The 23,348-nt window shown below is 51.4% G+C and overlaps 2 protein-coding genes across 2 annotated transcripts in view; one reads left to right on the top strand and one right to left on the bottom strand.

The window, feature by feature from the left end:
* Positions 1-204: 204 nt before the first annotated feature.
* KNOP1 (lysine rich nucleolar protein 1) lies at positions 205-11,735 on the bottom strand. The gene is made up of 5 exons (XM_053276837.1): positions 11,610-11,735; positions 8,942-10,124; positions 5,808-5,876; positions 4,267-4,344; positions 205-982 (listed from the first exon to the last, which is right to left on the bottom strand). Exons 2-5 carry the CDS (start codon positions 10,121-10,123, stop codon positions 671-673), a joined length of 1,641 nt encoding a protein of 546 aa, XP_053132812.1. The 5' UTR covers position 10,124; positions 11,610-11,735; the 3' UTR covers positions 205-670.
* The window catches only part of IQCK (IQ motif containing K), a 36,853-nt gene continuing 25,203 nt past the window's right edge, over positions 11,699-23,348 (top strand). Inside the window, exons 1-5 of the mRNA XM_053276840.1 lie at positions 11,699-11,869; positions 14,577-14,653; positions 16,960-17,095; positions 18,077-18,174; positions 23,190-23,242. Coding sequence (XP_053132815.1) covers positions 11,758-11,869; positions 14,577-14,653; positions 16,960-17,095; positions 18,077-18,174; positions 23,190-23,242 — 476 coding nt within the window. The 5' untranslated portion in view covers positions 11,699-11,757. The remainder of the gene's footprint in view (positions 11,870-14,576; positions 14,654-16,959; positions 17,096-18,076; positions 18,175-23,189; positions 23,243-23,348) is intronic.

The raw sequence follows: 23,348 nt of genomic DNA, 5'->3' as shown, positions 1-23,348 counted from the left end.
GCTCCCACCATCCGGGGCTGTGGGGCTGATGGGAGTTGGGGCCCAGCCCTGCTCTCGGCAGCTCACTTGACTTCTGCCGCTTCAGTCACTTGGGAGCAGGGCCAGCCCCAGAAAAGCCATTTGCAGCAGCACCCACTGCGACGGGTCTCTGAACATGGGCAGAGTACAGACAACTGCTATCATGCTCTCACAGATCAATATACATACATTAAAAATCATTTTATTCTGAAAGATTCACAGACAACTTTTTTTCGGGGGTGGGGAGGACCCTGCATATTTTAGTCATCCAATTAGACAATGCATAGGCCTACTTTCAAATGCCATCGCTTGTGTTAAAAAAAAGATGTAAGAGGAGAAGCATCAAAGGGTCGTGCATCCATCCGAGAAGACGCTGCATGACCAGGAATTCAACCCTGCCTCCGAGACTATGAACTGTTCAAAATTCTGGGGGGGGGGAGTCCTCCATCCCCAGCTGCCCAAAGGTAACGAGCTCATATTCTTGGAGGATATTTCTCCCCTTGGCCATGACCACCACAGGAGCAGAGATCTTAGTTACTTAGCAGCAAATGCATTTTAGGGCGAGGCCTCCTGAAGTTTGAACTCGTTCTACAAGCATTATTCCCCCTGCAAAAGAGAGGAAAGCCTGTGCCAGGAATCCCTCCCTGAGAGTTCAGTCTTCAAATTTGATAGATTTAGATGTGTATTTCTCGATGTGCAGCCGCTTCTGGGTAGCAGCTGGAAATCCCAGGCCGATGCCTCTGTGCTGCTTTAAATGTATCGCCTTCTCAAAGTCGGCTTGCAGGTTCTGCTGCAGTTTTTCCTCTCCGGCCCTGGACAGCGCCATGTTCAGTTGGGCTGCCTGCGCTGGTGCATCTTGGGCTGGTGCAGACCCCTTCTTGAAACCTCCCAGCAGTCGGAGGAACTTTGTTTTCTGCTCTGCACTTCTAAACGCTGCTGTGCTCCACTGGCCAAAATGGGTGCCCTGAAGAGTGAAGAGGAGGAGATGTTCACAGCATCCTAGGAGCCTGACAAGCTAAACAGCACAAGCATCACCTCTGGGCGTCCCATGGTCACAGCACCCTATTGGGCTCCTCCTCTGGGCAGGAGTGCTGAGCTCCAAAAGCAAGGCGAGAGGAGGGCCCCTCTGCCCACCCTCAGGCCAATGCTGCAGGGAGACTCTGGCCAGGAGGCGCCTAGCCCCCGGTGCCCACCCAACTGCTCTCCCCTCCTCCTCCTCCCCTGACCTCCGAGTTCACATGACTGCCAATCCGGAGCGTGCCCAGCTCTCCTACCCAGATGAGGATCACAGCTCAGTGGCAGAGCACCTGCATGCATGCAGAAGGCATAGCTCACGCTTGGCATCCCAGTAGAAGAGACCGTTCATGCAAGCGCACCCAAGGGGTGGTTTCCTCACCCACCAAGTTCAAGTTCCGCCCTCTAAGAGGCACCACAACATCACGAGACAGGGAGCTGGGGCAGGGGAAAGACTCTGCGTATCCCTTGCAAGCAGCGTTCCCTCTAGGCCAGGCACGTGTGCTCACATGTTTTCTTATGTCCAGGCAGTCCGTTTTGGATCCCACTCAGGCCCCACTCCGAATGCACATGTGCACACACCGCCTTGATACTACCACCCAGAACAAAACTCATTCGACACAGAGATGGAAAAAATCAAGAGAGAACACTGCTTGCAAGCCTTAGGAGTACCTCGGGGTTCAGAGACCCCCTAGTTGGCAACCTCTGCGATACATGATGAACAAGCATGTGTGTGAAGGCGTCATGCGTGTGGAGTTAAAGCAACGGGTTAAGAAGCTGATGCCATTAAAAAAAGCCACAACCAACAGACAATAAACTGATGGGGGACAGGATTTTTTTCTTTTTGAAAAATCCACTCTCTCTGCCAGAGAGGGGAGGGAGGAGAAGGAAGGTGCTCCTGACCCCAACGTGAACTGAAATGCTTGCGCCCAATGCATTCTTCACGTCTGTCTCTCTGTATTCCACCCTACCCCAAAGCCTCGGGGCAGGAAATGAGTATTCAAAGCAAACATCCCCTCCACGATCTCATGATACATTCCAGGCACGGACAGGCCTCGCTTGGGGGCCGGCAGCAATGTGACAAACCCCGAGAGTGCCCGGCCCTGGCCCTGGCTGGCTCCACGCTGCAGCCACACTCTCCTCGCTGGTTGTCAAGGCAAGAAGCCTCCCGTGCAAGAGCCCTTCCCCACTGTGCTGACCTCAATGCTGGGGCAGGGGTGGGCGAGGGGGTCTCTCCCTCGCACGGTGCACTTGCAGAGGTCAGCCCACACCGACAGGGTTTGGGGTTTTTTTGCCCAAGTGGCCCCTGCTTGAAAAATGGGGAGCCTGTTCCCATAACCAAGTGGGGGTGGGCAGGCTGGAGACAACCTTCCTGCTCCCGGAGCCTCCTCTGGGCTCTCAGCCTGGGCACCCAAACCACCGCCACAGTGGCGCTCTCCAGAGCGGAAGTCGAGAGCTGGGGCCCCCAGGTCCCCTACAATGCACAATCCGACTTGGAGAAGTCAGGCCTGACCTCCGTCACTCATGCACTGGTAACATCCAGACTGGAATACTGCAGTGCACTCTACGTGGGGGTGCCCTTGAAGACGGTTCAGAAGCTTCCGCTGGTCCAGAGTGCGGCTGCAAGGATGCTCGTGGGTGCAAGGCGCTTCACGAGGATCACAGCCATCCTGCGACAGCTTCATTGCTGACAGGACTGCCTCTGGGCTAAATTCAAGGTGCTGGTCTTGACCTTTAAAGCTCTACATGGCTTGGGGCCGAGGTAGCTGTTGGGCCGCATTCGTCCATAGGAACCTGCCAGGGCCCTCCATTCAGGCCCTGCTCGTGATCCTGCCACTAATGGAGATCCAGTTGGTGGGGACTAGAGACAGGGCCCTTTTGGTGGTGGCCCCTCAGCTTCGAAACCCTTCCTGAAGAGCTTTGCCACGCTCCCTCCCTCAGTGTTTTTTAAAAAACAACTAAACACATCTTTTTAAAAGAGGCTTTTTAATGCTCCATCTTTGGTTATATCTGGTGGGTTCTTTAGTTTTTAAAATTCTCAGTTTTGGGCTTTCAAAATAACTTTTCATTTGAAATTTAATACTAATTGTGGTTTTTAACCTGACTTTTAATTTGTTTACATAATTTGGTCAATTTTATTGTATATTGTATCCCTTGTATTGTTGTGAGCTGCCCCAAGCAGTAGTGTACTGGAGGGTCGGGGTATAAATACTTTAGATGAACCAACCAACCAACCATGCTCTGTGAGAGCAGCAGAGCAGCCCAGCCTCTGAAGCAGCCCCGATCCACCTGGCCCCGCTTGCCTCCAAACCCTTTGGGAAGCATCGCTGCCGGCTCCCGGGAGCACAAACACGCAGCACGATCGCTCAGACCACCGGATCCTGAGGCAGGACAGCCGGCGTTTCTGCCCTCCTGCACTTCAGACCGGGGCTAAAAGGCTGGGCTGCCCACTTGGGCAGAGCTGGGCAGGCGGCTTCCCACGGCTCCAGACGAGCCTCTGCCCCCTGGCTTGCTCGCTCTCTCTCTCCTGCCCAGGAATGGCTGGTGGCGAGAACAAGCTCGGGGGAGATCTCTGGTCTGGCGATCAGGCCAGTCAAGGCCCAAGAGGCCGGCCAGACCCTTCCAAAGACAACTCCGGGGCTTCCAAGCAAGCTAGGATTCCTTCCCACCCCGCTGCCCATCCATTGGCAGACAAAGGAGACCCCAAGCGGGTCAGGCCGATTTGGCAGGTCCTGCAGTCACGTACATTCCTCAAAGGTCTAACTGCCCCCTGCAGTCAGTGGGCCCAAAGGCTGTGCCCCATGAATCCAGGGAAAGAGGAAGCACCCTCCTGCTCTCCATCTTGACGGCCTTGGCCATCTTTGCCAAGAACGGAAAGGAAACGTGGTGCTAATTAGCGCCCCAGTGACAGCGCTGTCCACAGGCGAGTGCTATTTATACTCCCCAGTAAACAGGAGCACCACTTCTGCAGCAAACACATCACAGCTCCTTCCCTAAGGGAACGGGCGACTCTTCCAGACTAATGGCGAGAATTACAGCTCACGGTGGTGGGAGTTCCCTGGTCTGCTTTGAGCATCCCCAGAGACTGGACTCATTTGTTCGACAGCATGACCTCCAGTCCCAATCGGGAGAGAGAGAGAGAGAGGTTGGTGCACGTGACCAGCATGCCAAGCCGGCTGCAGCGCAGAGCTGTGCTCCCCTCCCCAGCGAGGCTCTTGCGGGATGTGTGCTTACCGATTCTGCCTCTTGCTTGGCGGCCTGCGTCTTGCCAGACTCCTGGTCAATCTCGTCTTGGAGAGCCCGCCGTCTCAGCTGGAGCAGAGAAAGAAAAGGGGGATTTCCTCACAAAAGGCACAATTAGTCAGGAAGCAGCAACTGGGTAAATAAAACACACCTCTGAGCGTGCTGCACGGTTTCTAAGCGCAGGCACCTGCAAACCCACTTGCCAGTGGCACGGAGCCCTGGCCCCTAGTGAACAAGCCACCCAGCACCATGCAGATCTCCTCCCTCCCTGGAGAAGGCAAGGAAGAGCAGGGGTCCGTTCTGGACAGTCGGAGGGCGCTCCCTCTGCTGCTTAGCCTCTCCATCTCCCAGGGCCCGCTTCTCTCCTGAGCCCTCTGCCTCTGTGCCAGAAAGGATTGGGGGGGAGGGAAGAGAGGGGGCTGGCGGCAAGCACAAATCATGGCTGGCTAGTCAGGAGGACTAGGACTGGGGAGACCCGAGTTCAAATCCCTGTTCAGTCCTGAAAGACACTGGGTGAACCTGGACCAGCCACTCCTCTCTCTCAGCCAAACCTACCTCACCGGGCTGTTGTGAGAATAAACATAACCTTGGACACCATGCTGGGTTCCTTGCAGGAAGAGCCGGGTAGAAATATAAACCAACCACCCTTCTCAGTAGCTCCTGGGCACATTTTTCAGGGTGCTTAAAACATCAAGATTCTTTTTTTAAAATAGGTGCCTGTAATTCCTAAAAACATACAGCCACGCCTGACAAAATGAGAGTAGCTTATCAGCAAGGTCTGCCAAGCAGGAGGCAAAACGTGGAGCGGGACCTCGAAGCAAATGCCAACCACCAAAGGCCGATTCAGCCATTTCCCGCACAACCTCCTCCTCCTCCTCACTTGGCAGGGGCCTCTGCACCATCTGGACATGGGCCGCCCAGGACGGATTCTGGCCACCCAGAACCATCCCCAAGGACGTGTGGCTCAGGGACCGGGCGTGCGCTTGGAATGGGAGCCCAGGGCACCCGGGGGATGGAGCAAGCAGGCCACCAGCTCCCGCCTCCCTGCTGTGCGTGGGCTCCACATAGGGCCTGGGGGGCAGCGGCAGCTCCCATCCCATTTAAGGGGGGGGCATTCCCTGGCTAATGGCTTAGGAGGCCTCTGCAAAGCGGACGATGCTGCACGGTCCTCCAGCGCCTGCCACCATGCAGTGCGGTGCCCAGCGCCAGGGTGGGGTGTTGAAGGGAAACGGAGCCCCTGCAGCACCCTGGAAGGCAGGCACAGAGTCGGGCTGGGGAGTGGAGCCCTTCCCAGTGTTCTCCAAAACGAGGGCTCCGTCTCTCTCAAAGGCGCCTTCCGACACGAAGGGAAGCACAGGACTGTGCAGAAGTCCGCAGGGGGGGGAAGGGCTCTCACGTGGAAGGCCTTTCTGCCAAAGTGGCCCCCGCCTGAAAATCAGGGAAGAGCACCAACGCAGATCTTCATCCAGACCCTCCCAATGGATGTTGCAATAGCCAGATTCCCACAGAGCCATAGAAATAGGAGATTGTACCTTGTCTATATTTATTTCATCGCAGTTTCCTTTCTTAACTGCCACCACCTTGATTTCATCTTCCCCTTCCTGTAAAACAGAAGTACAACTATAGATGATCACTGGGAGAACCTATCTGTGCTTAAGCAAGTATGAGCACATCCGACAGCAAGCAAAATGGGCTTTATAAAGACCACTGCTATATCTACCCAAAAGGAAGACGACTCTGAATTTAGGATGACGACCCCTGCCCTCCTGATTTCTAGCATCAAAGAACATGTTGAAGCCAATGCAGACGTGATGCCTGAATACAGACCTCTTTGGGAGGAGAAGTTACAAGTAGCCAATGCCTGGATGGAACATGGGTTTTAAAAACAGATTATCTGGCATTTTTGAATTATGAACAGTTAAAAAATGAGGGCACCTAATAGCCTGAGTCACACAAATGGAGAAGGGGTAATACTGAAAGGCAAATTCCAAGAAATAAAACTTCAAATGCATTCAGAGGCAAGATCACCAGTGAGGGAGATTTAAACAATATTCAGAATGAGCTTTTCATCTTAAACTCTGTGTGTGTGGGTGTGTGTGTGTGTGTGTTATGGGAGCCCTTCTGAAGCCATTAGGATTCCGGAAAATGGATGGCGAACTGGAAGGCTTCGTCTTCGCCTGAAGGAGCTCACGGGGGAAAGAGATCTATGGAGGCAGCTGGGAGACCAACCCAAGCGTGAAATCACCCAGGGATGCTGCGGCAAGAGGGTGATTTGCAGCCCCTGCCGTGGCGGCTTCTGCTCTGCAACGGGCCTCTGGGCTGAGGCTCAGCAGCGGCACTCGGGGCTCCTTTCCCAAATGACCCCTGCAGCACCGATGGCGTCCAGAGACCGCTGATGGCAGCTTCCAACCACCAAGCCCAGCCCAGCCCAACTCCACAGTCTGCATCTCTCCACACATCTCGAGGGCACAGAGGGGGCGGCAGCCGGCCAAGTGCTGTCAACACAGCCAGGCTGTTCTCACGACCCTGCCCAGCCAGGGGAGGGGAGCCGCTGCCAGTCCGTGCAGACAATCCTGAGCTAGGTGGCTCAAGGGCCTGGCTTGGTAGACGGCAGCTCCCCATGTTTGTAGGTTGTTAACCCATCCTCAGGTGTAAGTAATTCAAACAATCAAACAGCTCAGGGACAAAGTGCGTGCTTAGCATGGGAAAGGTCCCCAGTTCAAACTCTGGCATCCCCAACCATGGGAAGACCCTCTGAGGGAGATCCAGAGAGCTGTTGCCAGCCAGAGCAGGCAAGAAGGGGCTAGACGGCACGAGGAAGCTGCATGTGCTCAGATCTGTGTCCATAGAGGAGCTGCCTCCTCTCCGTCTCTCTCTGTTTTTCACCTCTGCACATATCACACCACGCTGGAGATCTGCAACTGATGGCTGCACACGGCAGGTGAAGGATGCCCCCCCCACCCCCCGCTTGGAATTGGTGCACAGCTAGCAGCAGAACCTTTTCCTGGCTCATGGCTCACATTCTGCGCAAGGCGGTGTGGGCAGAAGGAGGCACTGCCCACATAGCTGCGGGAGTGGGGAGCCCGCTGCAAAAGAGGGTGCCATCCAGTGGCACTGCCCACGACTGCGTTGCTAGTTGCAGGCAGAAGAAACCCAGACCAGAACTTCCACAGAGGGTCCAAATGCAGGTGGGCCAGTGTCTACAGGACCCCAGCTGCGCATACTTCCACACCCCTCACCCGCCAATCAATATTTCGCAGAGGGTACATGTATTATTGAGCACAGAAAGTGTCTCTTCCCAGCCAAAAGGCCGAATGTTACAAAGACCGACTTTGCCACCCTCTCCTCTTAGCAGCGGCTTCAAGGGTTCATCGCTCCATTCCCACCTGCAACATTCAGACCCAGAATGCAACTGATGGCTTCACTCAGGCTTTTATCTTTCCTGCACACACTTGTGAGCAGCTGAAGAAATCGAAATCATGGCCAACAGACAAAGCCAAACTAATTAGAAAATTTATCCCTGCAATAAACCTCCCCCGTCCTTCCAAAGGTCAAAAGGAAAGCACCTAATAAAAAAATTGATGGCAATCCCCAGGGCCTGACTTGTGAAATACCAACATGAAGGATGGATACACACAGCTCCTCGCTCAAGCCTGCATAAGACTCTGTTTCTCTGCCGACCAGGCAACGGAGAGACCCTGGCTACTGAAACTTACGAACATCCAAAAGAGGGTCACAGGAAGTGGCTTCATCCCGAGTCCCACCACTGGTCCATCTAGCTCACTACTGTCCACAGCCAGGGCCGCTCCACCTTGGCCCCCCAGCTGTTTTGGGACTACAACTCCCATCATCCCCAACCACAGCGGCCAATAGTTGAGATTATGGGAGTTGTAGGCCAGCATCTGCAGGAGGGCCAAATGTGAGCAGCCCTGGATCCACTGACTGGCAGCAGCTTCTCCCAGGCCTCCCGGCAGATGGTGTCAGGCAGTGGACCTGGGACCTTCTGCATGCAAGCATGTTATCTTCCACTGAGCTATGGCCTCATCCTCTCCCCCCCCACTGATGCATCTAGCTCAGGATTGTCTCCACTGACTAGCAGCAGCTCTCCAAGGCGTCAGGCTGGAGTCTTCCCCAGCCATGCCTGGAGATACAGCCAGGGCGGATCCTGGCCTGGGACCTTCTGCATGCCAAGCAAGAGCTCTCCTGTTGAGCAGCGGCCTCTCCCCGCACCTGTATACCTGCTGGCCTCCACTGACAGAAAGGCTTATTTCAGCAATAAGCCTCAGGGTAAGGGGATCACTCAGAAGCACACCGCCTTTGGATGCCCAACACCCCCAGCTGAGGTCCCACCAGGAGAAGTTCAGGGGACCAGGCTGGGAGAGACCACGGAAAGGGACAGCCGCAAGTGGCTACAGATGCTGACCCTGTAAAAGGCTCCCTGCAGGTTACGCCCCACGTCTCAGTGGCCTTTTGACTGCTTCTATCTCGGCAATAATTTGTGCCACGGAAGTCAATGAGAGCCATTTGTTTTGATGGGAGAAAGAAAACCAAGCATGTCATATTGGGGGCCAATGTGTGCATATTTTGTATACTCTAGACAAGGTTTCAGAATCTCTCAGGGAGAAGTGGCCAAGGAACCAGAAACAATGCTTTCGACTTTGCTTACCTTTGCTTCTGTTTTAATCTTTCTTTTCTTTAAAAGGGGCTCTTCCCCGGAGTCTTGGGAGTTTCCATTCTTCTTCTTCTTTCTGACATGCTCTTCACTGATCTTCTCGGAGAATCTGCTGCCGTCACTATGGCCTTGCGTCTCTTTGGATTTCTTCCCTTTCTTTTGCATTTTTTCCACTGCTAAGTCTCTAAGGTCTCCATTGTCCTCCATAAAAGCTGGAGGAGCACCATTTGTTTGGATTTTTCTCTTCTGAACTACTTTGCTGCCTCCTTCAGAGTCTTGCATTAAGCCCACATTGTTCTCAAGACATTTTTTCCCAGATTTGGTTTTACGACCACTTTCATGAGGAACACCAGGATCGCCTTCCTCCTGGTTATCTGGCAAGAGGGAAGAAGGCTTCTTTTCCTTCAACTGCTTCTTCAACTTTTTCCACAGCTGCTTCTTCATTGCTCTACTCACCTTGTCTAACATCTGGGCAACATTCTCAGGATGCTGCTTACAGCCAAAGGCTCTCTCCTTGCAATTCAGTTCTTCGGTTTTCTTGACAATATCACAGACACTTCCAGTACTCTGGACTATCATAGCTTTCTTTCTTCTGCTAGAGGGTATCATTTCCTGGGAGATGGTATCTGTTTTTTGGGGAAAGTGTTTTTCAGAGTCACCCTCATGGGTCAAGGAACAAGTAGGCTTATGCTTTCTCTTTTTCTTCCTCTTTGGAACAAATTCAGCAGTGTCTCCATGGCTCTCTGGAGTATCCCTTTTGCATTTCTTACTAATGGGGAAACTGGCTTCTTGGCATTCTTTGGGCACCCCTTGGCTAGGAACTGCACAGTGGCCCTCTCGTTCACACGGAGATCCTCGGCTTCTCTTTTTCTTGAATCTCTTAGATATTTTCTCTGTTTCTTTTATAGAGTCTGAATCTGAACTGCTTTGTATAACAATGGGATGGTCTCTGTTCTTTGATTTAGTCTTCTTTTTCTTTTTTTTCTTCTTCTTCGTATCCATCTGATCCAAGCCATTTTCTTTTCCCAGAAGTTCTTTGTTCTTCACCTTCATTTCTTTTTCTCCATCATCATCTATTAGAACTATGATTTGATCACCAGTGGCAGCAGCTTTACTTTTTTTCTTTTTCTGTATGGCTGCCTTGGAATGGTATGCCTTTGCATCCTTTATGGCCATTCTGAAAAGCAAGAAGCCTAACAGTTGGAGAAAGCATTCTGTTAAAATGCATTCCACACAGATCATTACTTGAAAAGAAGTACAGACATCCATTCACTGAGAGGCACCACTGACTTCAGTGTACATGAAACACCATGTAAGCTAGACATCTGAAACAGTGTGCCAAGTAGAGAAAGGACTGTTTTCACAATACACACTCATTTAAAAAAAGAGAGCGAGCGTGAGAGAGCAGGGAAGTGAACTATCTTGCTATATGCAGGATGTTATAAATGACTGTCTCACCAAGGGTTACATACATTCAGTCAACTCTATACCTAGTTAGTGCATTCCGATTCCCTAAATTAATTAGCACCAGTGTTCCCTCTCACAGGGATTCCCAAAAGGCTTTGCAGCTGGGGATTCTGGGAGTTGTAGTCAGCAACATCTAGGAATCCCTGTTAGAGGGAACCGGACCGATTGACATCTGATTCAGTATGTTTTTAAATAATATATCGTTTACCTTTTTTTTGCAGCGGGGACACCGTGTCAATTTCATGAGTGGTATAAACATCTCATGCAATTTTCCCAACAACCCAAACCATGAGTTGTGGGGTGGAATCAGTCAAGGAGCCTGATTGTGGGGCAAGTGGTATTTTCAAACACATTCAAATATCTCCTTTGAAATTATTGTACCTCGGGGGGGGGGGGGAGCAAAGATGGAAAGATACAAACATTATTCCCATCACTGCTGACATTAGGAAAAAAGGGAAGGCCCTGGAAACAGTCACGGCCTTGATACTCTGCTGCAGAGATGATCCCTCTCGGGATTGGGAAGCAAGCCCAGGGCGCCCCCCCACCCCCCCGCTGCCCACGACCTACCTGCCCGCCACTGGACAGCCTTGTTTTCCACCCCCCCCCCGAGGAGGAGGAGGAGGAGGAAGTGGGCTGCTGTCCCCCAGGGAAGCTCAGGCGGGGAAGCATTTCTCTGTCTGAACACACAACTGGGGCCCTCCAGCTGTTGCTGGCCTACAACTTGGCCCATCACCCCTGACTACTGGCCAGGGCGGCTGAGGATCATGGGCTCTGTAGTCCCACCACAGCTAGAGGGCCGCAGTTGGGCAGCCCTGGCAGTCTCGACGGGCACCGCTTCAGGGCATGTCCTGAAATGAGTTGGGGGAGCAGGGGGGCCCTGGAGAGCCCCGCCGCCATGCAGGGCGCACCCCGTGGTGGCCCCTGGGAAGGAGGGGCGCAGCAGCCTTGGCCCTGACTCCGCGGGGCCCGCAGCTCTGCAGCAGCAGCAGCAGCAGGAGGGCGAGGAGGAGGAGGCGGAGGAGGAGGAGGCCCCAGCTGGCAGCCGCGCAGCCCCTCGGCCCCCGAGCACGTGCAGAGCGCCCTTCCGCCCGGGCCCGCCCAGCCCCGGGGCCCCCGCCCGCTGGGGAGCCCCCGCGGCGCCTCCGGGGAGGGCTGCCTCCCGTCCCGCTCCGGCTCCCGGGCCTGGCGGCCTCACCTGCTGCGGCTGCGGGGCCCTTCGCTGCCGGCCACCCGAGGCGGGAGGAGCAGGAGGAGCGGGGGGGCCTCCCCCGGAAGGGCCAGGCCGGGGAGGAGGCGGGGCCGCCGTCGCCTAGCAACCGCGCCGCCGCCGCCTCTGCCGCCACATGGCTGCTGCTGCCGCCGCCGCCGAGGAAGCGCCGCCGCCAGGCCCGGCACCCCCGCTGCCCCCGCCGCTGCCGCCGCCGCCCCCCAGCCTCTGGGAGCAGATCTGCGCAGGTGGGGCCGCTCGTGGGGGCGGGGGGGCTGCCCCCAAGCCAGCCAGCCAGCCCCGGGGCGAGCGGGGGGAGGAGGAGGAGGCCGCCGCCGCCCAGTCGGTGGAGAGGGGCCTGATTCCCCCCCCCCCGCGCCCCGGAGGGGGGAGGAGGGAGGGAGAGGAGCTTGGCCCCCCCCAGAGGCCGCCGGCGGTTCTCTTGCATGTAGCAGGCGGAGAGCACCCGGCCCTCTCCAGCCCTCCTGGGGCTGTGGCCGGGGGCGCCTCTCTGAGGCCGCGAGCGAGCCCTTGGCGGCACAGGCAGGCAGCCCTTTCACCCCTCCATTTCTGCCGGCCAGCCGCTTTGGGGACTGGGGCTGAAAAGCCCTTTATCCCTCTTGTTGGTGTTCCTGTCATCGCTCCCATCACATGTGAAGTCACACACAGACACAGACACACACACACAGAGAGATCTGCCGACCTTCGGATCTGCCGCCTCGCAATGCAAACGGTGTCTTGACGTCGGGGGTCGGGATTGCTGGCGCTGCACAAAGCAAGGCCTCCCCTGCCGCCGCCGCCTCTTCCCATCATCATCACCCCCACCATCATCTTTCTCACCCTCCAGCGGCAGGATCCCGCCACCATCCTGGCAATGAAGTGTTATTCCCAACCAGGCAGGGCCACACCATAAAAGACTCTAATAAAACAACTACTAATATTTATATGCCACTTTTCAACAAAAGGTTCCAAAGCAGTTTACATAGAGAAATAAATAAAGAAATAAGATGGCTCCCTGTCCCCAAAGGGCTCACAGTCTAAAAAGAAACATGAGAGAGACACCACCAACAGTCACTGGAGGGATGCTGTGCTGGGGGTGGAGAGGGCCAGTTGCTCTCCCCCTGTTAAAGAGAATCACCATGTTAAAAAGGTGCCTCTTTGCCCAGTGAGCAGGGGTTAATAAAAGATGACAAAAGCAAAGGGGGAAAGTGGGGTGGGGGGGATGAATAACTCATAATATGTAGAGAATAAATATATGGATGGATAAAGTTGAGAAGCAAGGTGTAAGCTGCCATGGTTGCCTTAAATTTAGTTCCCTCTGACTCTTGCTTGTCACCTTTTTAAACTGTGTGTGTAAACTTCTTCCAAGGATATACTTCTTCACAATAACAGTTCATTAAAGCTGGGCCAAATTCTTTGGAAATATTATTCTTTCCCCAACAGAATAAGATTATAGAATAAGAACACATATCTGATACCCACATTTGCAAATCAAGAGTAAATTTGTCTCTCCGATGCTGTATAGTAATCATTTTGGCAACTTCCCGTGTTTGAAGAATAAATAATTCTTGGTGTATATATAAATTCCATCCACTGGGGATATGGTCCAAAATAACATAAACGTCTTTAACAACAATCACAACTTTATTTGTTTTTTCTAGACTTTTTTAGTTTTAATCTTCTCCAGAAACAAACAAAAGAAACAAATTACAAAGGTCAGCTGATAGAATTCAACTCAGGCACACACACCACTTCAAATTTTTGGGTTATTCCTTTACTTAATCCATTTACAAGGTTTTAAAATACAATTATAAAATAGAAATCATTTTATCTGCAAGTTGATCTGAGATTTAATGAATAGCGTATAAATCAGTTAAACAATAGTAAGAAAAAACCAGATGTGCAACATAATGGTTACATAAAAGCAAAGGTAGCATTCTGTCCCCCCCCCCAAGAACTCTCTCTCTCTCTCCTAATCTACACAATTCATCTATGAAAATGTCTTTAACTAGGTGAGAACCCTACTACATTGGTATGCAATGTTGCAATGCTGAGATACATACAAGGGTCAGAATTGAAACTGTAGATTACTTTTTGGGTTGGCTGGCACCCAACAGACATGCAATTCTTGTACTGTCTTTTCGCAACATGGGCATTCCTTTTCTTATCCCCAGAATAAGTGATGATCATGTTTCCTCTGTTTTTAGGAAGTACAAATCCCATGTGAATTTAGCCTAGTGGTTCTTGCAATCAGGGAATCAGATTATTGCCTCATAAAGCAAGAAAAACAATGATAATACCATTCTAATGCGAGTTTAATTAATACAAAATTAATATGCCTTGTTTTTAAATTCCTAAGAAGTGAAACCCAGATCCTGGCTTACCTCCAGTGTCAGCAATGGCTTTGGGACATATGCAACAAATTAATAATCTCTCACCAAGTGTTTGACAATTTATCATTGGGTTGGATCCAGATTTATGCTTGCGCAATGGCGTGGGATCTCTCCTTTCCCAGTGCAGACACCTGCAGTGTTCCCTCTAATGAGTGCGCTCACAAGTTTTTTGACATCCACTCAGTTCATTTTAGATCCTGCTCAGGTTGAATCAGGAAGGCCCCACTCTGAATGCAGGTGCGCGCACACTGCCTTGAACAAAACAAAACTCATTTTGCCTTGCCCAGAACAAAACTCATTCCTCACACTGATCCAAAGAACACTGGTCACCTGAGACTCCTGAAAAGCCATTCCTGAACTGGGGATCCCTGGGAACAGCACGAGGTGTGATGTGGGAGGCTGCAGTGGGGTGGCGGTGAATCCCGCCCCCCAGCCAAGTGCAAGCACCTTCTGCAAGCAGGTCTCCTCTCCTGGAAGGTGCTTGCGCCCAGTTTCTGAGTTTTCCTCCACCCCACCCCAAGCCTGAGATCTCCATCACACACCTTTTTTTCTCCTTTAAAAGAATTTGAAGTGGAGCAGCCTCCATATCCTGATCCTTATGAACAGAAACCAGAACCAGCGCTTGTGCCTACAATTCAGGTAAATAAAATCTGTCAGGAATACCTTTAACACCTCCTCCAAATAACCCTAACCCAACTCCAACTGTATAGCACTTCTTTACAACAAATGTTCTCCACGCAGCTTACATAGAAAAATAAATAAGATGGTTTCCATTTGCAAAAGAGCTCACAGTCTAAAAAGACACATTTTTATCTATCTGTCTGTCTATTTATTTATATCCCACTCTCCCTCCCAGGAGCTTAAAGCATTGTATGTTGAGCCTCACAACAGCCCTGTGAGGCAGGTTAGGCTGAGAGAGATGTGACTGGTCCAGAGTCACCCAGTGAGTTTCATGGCTGAGCAGAGATTTGAATTTGGGTCTCCCCAGTCCTAGCCTAACCATTGCACCATACTGCTCTCCCCAGTAGTCATGAGAATCACCACTTTAAAAGGTGCCTCTTTGCTCAGTTAGCAGAAGTTTAAACTCAAGGCAGGAAGCTTCTGAGTACCCGTTGCAGGGGAGCAACAGCAGGAGGGAGGGCCTGCCCCTTTCAACTCCTGCCTGTAGGCTTCCAGCGGCATCTGGTGGGCCACTGTGTGAAACAGGATGCTGGGCTAATGGGCCTCCTTGGGCCTGATCCAGCCGGGCTTTTCTTATGTTCTTAAGTGCCTGTTTTTATAGTGGCAGTATAGCATTTCCTCAAGTTTTCCCAGATAGATTTTATGAAAATATAGCCTTATTCCACAAACATTTCCAGTGATTGGCAAATATTTCATGCATTGCAGACATCCTTTAAGGATCTCCCAAGGTATCTGAGCCTAACATTGCATGGCAGGCTGGGTTTTTGTGCTGTCCCACTCTCCACTCAGTCTGCCAGCTTCATGAATTGGCAGGATATTGAAATATGCACGACTCCTGTCCCTGCATTCTTGCATATTTCAGTAGCCCCGCTTGATCAAAAGGATGAAGGAAGCAGTCAGACAGAACAGGGCAAATGACACCCGGTTTTTACATTTTGTGTTTTTCCCCCACCTTGTTTGAATTTGTGCTGTTGCAAACACAGGCAGAAACGAGAAATTCTTGTACACGGGAACCACATAGCTTACAAGTGCCTTCAGAACCTCATTTTTTTCCATGCCTCTGTTGCCAGTGAAAGCATAATGCCACCAAGAATGAGTTTCTGCAGTGATCTAATGGTCTGTGATAGTCCTGGAGGCTTTCTGTAATGTACAAAGTGCCTCCTATTCAGGGAAAGGAAACGCTCACAGAGATGCGTCTTCAGGAGATCTGCACGTGCATTTCAACGTGCATAGGATCAGAACTGGGACACAGGTTTTGGGGCTAAGATGCTGCCACTTGATGCACTGCCCCATCTGGAGCACTGACTTGCACCCGGAAGGGTTAGTAAGTAAGGCAGTTTTCACCTGGTCGCCCACACATGTCGGCCAATGCGACCATCTCAGGGGACGAATGCGCAGAGTGACTTTTGGCAACGTCTACCCCGCTAGAGATGGAAAATCTGTGATAGCATTGCCGTCCTTCCAGCTGTCTCAGTGTGTTCACCCCTTCTTTATCCCTAGCCTCAAATGGCTGGGGGGAAATAGTAGTCATCTTTGCACTGAGGAAAAGGACAGAGTCAGGGCAACAATGAACAAAAACTGCCCTACTCTCTCCATGGAGGAATCTTTGGAGAACATTCCTGCCCATTTTCATTTCCATTCCTCTGACAACATTGATACAGTTTTATAGTAGTTTTGAGTGTTTAAAACCTGCGATGGCTTCTAAAACACTATTGCAAATCTGGCCACTGCAGGCCCGAAGGTCAGGACAAGAGAATCCGGGTAACACATTGAAAACGAGAAGTCTGGCAATGCTGTCGTCTCCTTTTCGTCTCAAAGGGTGTGGAGCTTGTCCAGAGGCAGAATGAGCACTTCTCTCCCCGCCTCCGCACCATGATATCGGCCATCCCAGCTGGCTCCTGTGCTAATAATCAGATCGTTTCCACCTGGTATCTCAACATGAAAGTTTAGGGTGGCTGTTATAGCCACTGCACAACACACCCCTCCATTCCTCCTCCTCAGGGCAGCACAGCTGGTCCTCTCCCCTTTTATCCTCGCAGCAACCCTGTGTGGTAGGTTAGTGACTGGCCTAAAGTTACCCAGGGGTTAAGTAGGGCTTTGAACTTGGATCTTCCCAGTCCAGAGCCCACATTCTCTCCACTATACCACACTGGTTTAAGGTTATGTATTGAATCTGTGTTTGTGTGTGGATTTGCATCTTGATTTTGCCACCCCACCCCCCAGCAGGCTGGGGTATTCAGGGCATTCACTTTGATTGTAAACAGGTTCCTTTGGATGATGGCACTTCCCCACCTCCGAGTGGGGATCAGAGTGAATCAGTACCCACTGAAGAATCTCCTCCTCAGACCCCTTCTCTCCTGGCCCTGTCGCCACTTCTTGCCGTTCCTGATCTAAAAACGTGTAAGTTGCAGTATAAGTTGCCATCTTTAATATGAACATTGCTGTTCAGGAAAAGGAAATGATTAAAATATCTGGCTCATCTAAGCCACTGAGGTCCACCAAGTCTGCTCTGTTAATAGTCCCACCTGTGCCTTGTGTTCAAATCCAGGTGCACAAGAACCCTTTTCTCAGAGCAGCGGCTGTGCACATTTTTAGAACATTTTCTCCAGGGTGGTTGTCCAAAGCCCTAGCCTGAGCATATTTTGGAGGTAGCGGGTGGGGAGAGATCTGCAGTATATGTTCAAGTGAATTCAAACAGTGTTTTGTTTTAATGTTTCACTTGCCAGATCTATTCAAACTGAGAACCATATATGTTGAGAACTATTTTAAATACCTGATTTTCACGACTGGAATTGTTGATTTAAGTTCAACTTCTCTGTGGACACAAGAAAGACACAACCTTCATGGCTTTTCACTTAGAGCTCTATGTAGTCAATGGAAGACATTATACCTGCTTCCCCCCTTACCTATTTAATCTATCAGTTCTCTGTTGTGGATATAGCAATTTTCCAGTAAGAATATGCCCGCCCTCATGCATTGTGCACAGCGCTTACTTACAGCAGAAAAGGGAGAAACCTCACTGCTTCCATCCTGTGTGAAACGTACCACCCAATGTAGGCTTGTTCCAATTCACCCTTGCTTGGCCATGGAGAGCTACTGCTTGTTAGTACACATGCTGGAACTCCCCTTGGCAGGAAGCAGGGAACCGCTTTCTGGCTGGCAGGGCTAGGGACTGCTTGCACTTGGTCTCCAGCAGCCGGCCAGAAGGTGAGGGAAGGGATCAACATGCAGGAGGGAAGGGGTGGGTGAGGGCCGTGCTAGCCCCTGGGAGGGGGATGGCGGCCAAGCCTTCGCCCGAGCATCCCCTCTGACTCTGAGCAGAGGGAACATCAGTGTACCGAAGGAACCTACTGATTGAAAACAAACACGTTTCTTGTCCAGGTCCTCCGAGAGAGTTCTTAGAATACTACATATTCCCAGTGCTTCTGCCAGGGATGGCTGCACTCTTGCACCAGGCTAAGAAGGAAAAATGTTTTGAGGTCAGTTCTTAATAGACTTCCATCTTCCAATCTGCATAGGAACCTCAGAGCAGCCTCCTGTTTCCCACAGGGGCCCACTGAGCAGGCCACAGGCAAGAGGTGAGGGGCATGCCCTCTCTCCTGTGGTTGCTCCCTGTCACAGTTAATTGTTTGCTCTCTTTTAAGAAAATGGACAAGTCGAACCCGATGCCGGGTCCAGTGTTCTCTCTAATTTCCCCCCCAACTGTGTGCAGAATGAGTTTTGTTCTGGGCGGCAGTATCAAGGCACTGTGTGTTCACCTGCATTCAGAATGGGGCCTCCCTGATTCAACCTGAGCGGGATCTAAAAGTTACTGAGCGGACATTAAAAAAAATGTGTGAGCGCGCTCACACACGCACACCTTAGAAGGAACCCTGGCCAGGTCCTTTGAACTGCAGGGCATCTTGCAGATGCTCTTGGGTAGCCGCCTAGCGGCAGTGGTCCTAACCCTTCTAGGGACTTCCCACCGAGTGGAGCAGAAACACGACTTCAGTCCCCCGTGATCAGTCTTAGGACTGCTGATTTAGCCATTGGAGGGCTGATTCCATTATGATCTCATTCTCTTTTGTTTCTTTTTCTTGATTCATAAAAGACTAACCTTTATTATGCGACACATAGAAGTTTTCTGCGGTTTTTGACTCTTCCTGGATCAAGGGAGCATTTAATGAGGGGATTTACAGGAGCTAACCTCATTAAGTCCTCATTTCTATTGTATTTCTTGTTTTGTTTTCTGACTGGGTTATCATAGTGGAGACTAGTAGCTATTAATGATAGGTTAATGCCTCGCTTTAAAAAAGCATTATTTTTCAGCCATCATCATCAGAGTGTTTGCTGTTTCAGCAAATGCATTTCAGAATGGCATATGTTGCTTAAAAACTAATAGAGACCACTGTTGTGTGTGTATGTATGTATGTATTTCATTCATTTATTCATTTATTTATACATACATACATACATACATACATGTACTGTATATCCTGCTCTTCCTCCAAGGAGCCCAGAGCACATGGTTGCATTTATCCTCACAACAACCCTGTGAGGTAGGCTAGGCTGAGAGATGAGTGACTGGCTCAGAGTCTCCCAGTGAGTTTCATGGCGGAACAGGGATTTGAACTTGGGTCTCCTCAATCCCAGTCCCACGCTCTAATGCATTATGGAGGCCTTTCACTGGGTAGGACGGGCATAAGAGCAGCCCTGCTGGATCCGGCCCCCGAAGGATCCTGTTCCCCACAGTGGCCCAGCAGATGCCGCTGGGAAGCAGCCCACAGGCAGGAGCCAGTCGAGGGCATGCTGCCTCCCCTGCCACTGGGATCCGGAGGCTTCCTGCCTGGGAGGCTGGAGGAGGCCCACAGCCCTCCGACTAGCAGTCGCGGACAGGCCTCTCCTCCAGGGAGTGACCCAGACCAGGCTGTGGGGAAGGCAGGAACCCGCCCGCCTTCCCTGGCAGTCGAGCAGCCGCCATCCTCCCCTCTGCTGCCCCAAGTGCCCACGCGCGGGGTGGTGCGGCCGAGGGAGATGCTGGGAGCGGGAGGAGGACTCCCCCCCCCCCCGCCGCATTCCAGGGTGCCCTGGGGCATGAGCGCAGTGGCATGGCTGCTGCTCTCCCCCCCGCCACGCCCGGCTCGCTGCCGAACATGGCAGCAGGTCAGGAGGAAGCCATTTTACCCGGCGGCAGTTGCCCAAACGATTGCTGGCCGAGCTTAAGCAAACCACAGGTCCACTTCACCGGGGCTAAAGGCTGGGTTACAAAGTGGGGCTTGGCACAGGGGCAGCACTGGGACCAGTGACCTCGCTCCCGGCGCTTCACACACGCAGCCTCATCCTGGCCTGGGTTCGGCTGCGCCGGGGAATGCCCTCCTTGTTTTATGGGGGAGTACAGCCTTCATGTTTGTGACGTGCAAGTGGCTTCTGCTTGCGGCTTGTCTCATTTGATGTTGTCTTTGTTTAAGGAGGCTTGTCCTCCCTCCCTGGTTTTCTTTTAACAACAGCCAAGGCTAACCCGTAGGGTTGTCATTGGGGGCGTGAAGTGACTAAATGGTCCACTAATAAATGTTTTGAGAATTATTAAAGGACAGTCTGCAGAGGGGAGAAAGTGGAAGTGTGGCTTCGGCTGCCCTTTTTGAAACGGTTGCCTGAGGACCCATCCCTCATCACCTGGGCACTGTCTGGTCTTCCCAGGCAAAACGTGGACGTGATAAAGGATGGGAAGTGATTCTCGTGGTGAAAATAGCTTCAAACACATCTGCTGGCTAACAAAGCACATTGTTCAGGGGTTTCCTGTGTGTATCCGGATTTGCTCTGTATCAGACAACTGTGCCAAAGACAGGGCAGCTTTTTTCTCTGCCCCAGAAACTCCGATGGAGTCTGGAAAATGTGTGTCGTCCCATTTCACAGCATTCAGTTCCATGGGCTTTATTCAAGTCACACCCAGAGCAAAAGCCAGCGCGGCAGAGAGACTTCGACTGCGGAGACCTGGCTGGAAGTTCCCCTGGAGCCGTCAAACTGGCTGGGGACAGACTCTTCTCCTAGTAAGAGTCTAGTTGCTGTCTCGTCCGTCAGGGACTTCCTGTTTCTCACGGAGGGTTATCATCAGTTGAGGAAGCACCTTTGGGAAGCTCCCTAACGCAACACCTCGCCCGGGACCCAACCACTTATTTCTGGTTTTGTTTGTTGTCATTCTGGTCGTGTTTGCCAGGATTCTTCATTGTAAGGCCGGGGCGGGGGGGGGGGGGCAGCGATCATCCCAACCACTCTCTGGTGTTGTTTGTGGGGCCTGCGTGAAGCTTCGGCTGAAGCGGAATCCTCTGCACAGCTCCCCAGCACCATGCGGAGGTGGCCATCCGGACCGTGCAGTGCTGGGGGGCTCCTTGAAGGGAAGCAGAGCCCAGTGGAGCTCTTGGAAGGGTCCTTCCCAGCGCTTTCCTCCGAGAGGGCTTCAGTGAGGGGCGGCTTCGCCTCTCACAAAGGGCCCTCCCAGCACTGAGGAAAGTGCAGGGCTGTGTCGAGCTCAGCACAGAGGGGAAAGGCTCTCACAGGGAAGGTTTTCTGCCAAAATGGCTCCCACCGAAATATGAGTAGAGATCACTGATGGGCGCCTTGTGAAGAAGGCATGACCGATGTGAAGACTTGCATCCAGTGGCCAGTCCCCATTGCACTTAGTTGGACTTATTTCTTTATTTAGGAAGGGCTGATGGGATGAGGGAAATGACTCAGAGTAGTCCCACTGGAATTAACAGGACCGTGTCTTGTGGCTCCTGAGCAAACGTGCACAGGAGCAGGCCGCGGCTCTCCCTGGTCGGATGTGCAGCACAGTCCTGAGGCTGCGGACACAAGCCCAGCGCCTTGGCCGTGGGGCGCTGCTCCAGAGTGGTGCTCGCAGATGCTTGCAAACATCCCGTGGGACCTGCAGGCCTCCTTATCGTAAACCCATTAATCCCTTCAGGCCTGTCCTTGGAAACTATAATCCCTGGCAAGGATTTGGTTCAGCTCCCATGCAATAAATATCAAGAGAGTAATTTGCATGAATCCATTTCTTTTACTTCTCTATGGAGATGGAATAAGAAGTGGCTTCCTATGGGAATTTCCCACCCCCACTAAGCTGAGGTTTCCAGCAGTTAAATTAAGGTTTAGCTGGGCCTTCATTTAGGAAAGCAGTGGATCAAGAATGTGTGCCGATGACAACATAAAAGTGTCCAGAGTTTCCAGACAATGAGCTCCTGACTTTAATAATAATAAACAATAATAATAACTGTATGTATTGGTTGTCCATAACAGTTATTCTCTTAACTGTTTTACCTTTTGAACAGTAAAACAATGGAATGAAACATAAAAGCAATTAAAATACAAACAATAAAATACAAACACATTTTAAAAACATTTGTTAAAATATGTTTTTTTCCCAAGTGGGAGAAGAAACTCCCACTTTCTGCTTGAGGTGCATTTCAGTCTGGGTTTTTTCCTGCTTTGTCTGTACATGCAGCAGAGTGAAGCGTCCTGGGGGGGGGGGTGTGGATTTCTTTTTTTCATGCTTCCCCCATGGCGGGTGGGGGGACGGGACACAATTCCTTGAAAGTAGAAAACATTGAATCTGGGTTCTCAGTTCAAAAGACTGCAAGGGAAAATGAGTGCCCCTCCCGCTTCCGTCCCTCCATCTAGCCGACTGCAACTTTTCAGCCAAGTGTCAGACAATGCAGCCATGGCCCTGTAGCCTGCATCAGTTATTTTAAAGGCGCCTCCTTCACTCACTCACTCCTCTTCGACCCCAGACCAAACCAGTGAAGCCAGAGGGAGGAGAAGAGACTCTTCCAGCCTCCCAGCAGCAGCCTGGCCAACCCCTTCGCTTCCTTCCTGGACAGTGTTCCCTCTCACAGGGATTCTCAGATGTTGTTCACTGCAACTCCCAGCATCCTCCGCTGTCATGGCCTTTGGCTGGGGACTGCGGGAGTTGTAGTCAATAACATCTGGGAATCCCTGTTAGAGGGCGCACTAATCCTGACCAGGAACTGGGCTGGGGGAGACCACATCTGGGTGGGGTGGGGGTGCATCAAGGCAGTCTTTCCTAAGAAGAATCTGGTTTGCTTGCTTGCTTTATTTGATCTCTATACCGCCCTTCCAAAAATGGCTCAGGGTGGTTTACACAGAGAAGTAATACATAAATATTATGTATTATGTTAACTTTCTGATTAAGTATGAGAATGTCAGGCAGCGGGCTTCATTACGGAGGTAAATAAACTAACAGCATTCATTACTTCATCTCTGTAAGTAGTTAAGGTATAGCAAAATCCTTGCTCACCTAATAATGTTCTTTGCCATCCTTTTGTACCCCGCCCCCACCCCAAGCGGGCTGTTCTAGAGTCATCCCTGGGATTGGTTGCTGCCCATACTTCCTTGTCGGAAGAGTGGGAGAGAAAGAAATGCTCATAATTGATGGTGATGAGAATGATGATGTTAGCATGGCTAATGTGTTTCCTATTTCTGACTTTTTTTTTTTAAATAGAGAAAAAGGACCAAATTCATTGCCCTTGATTTCCTAACGGAATGGTTATACAAGTAAGCTACTTATGGTTTCAGATATTACATGTTCCCAATCATTCATTTCCCCCCATTCACACATCACTGAAATTGACATGTTTGATTTTTGTTTCAAATTATATCT

This window comes from Hemicordylus capensis, chromosome 13 (genome assembly GCF_027244095.1).
Source record: "Hemicordylus capensis ecotype Gifberg chromosome 13, rHemCap1.1.pri, whole genome shotgun sequence".
Lineage (NCBI taxonomy): Eukaryota > Metazoa > Chordata > Lepidosauria > Squamata > Cordylidae > Hemicordylus > Hemicordylus capensis.
The sequence above is the reverse complement of the archived record's forward strand: the minus strand, read 5'-3'. Positions and strand labels throughout refer to the sequence as shown.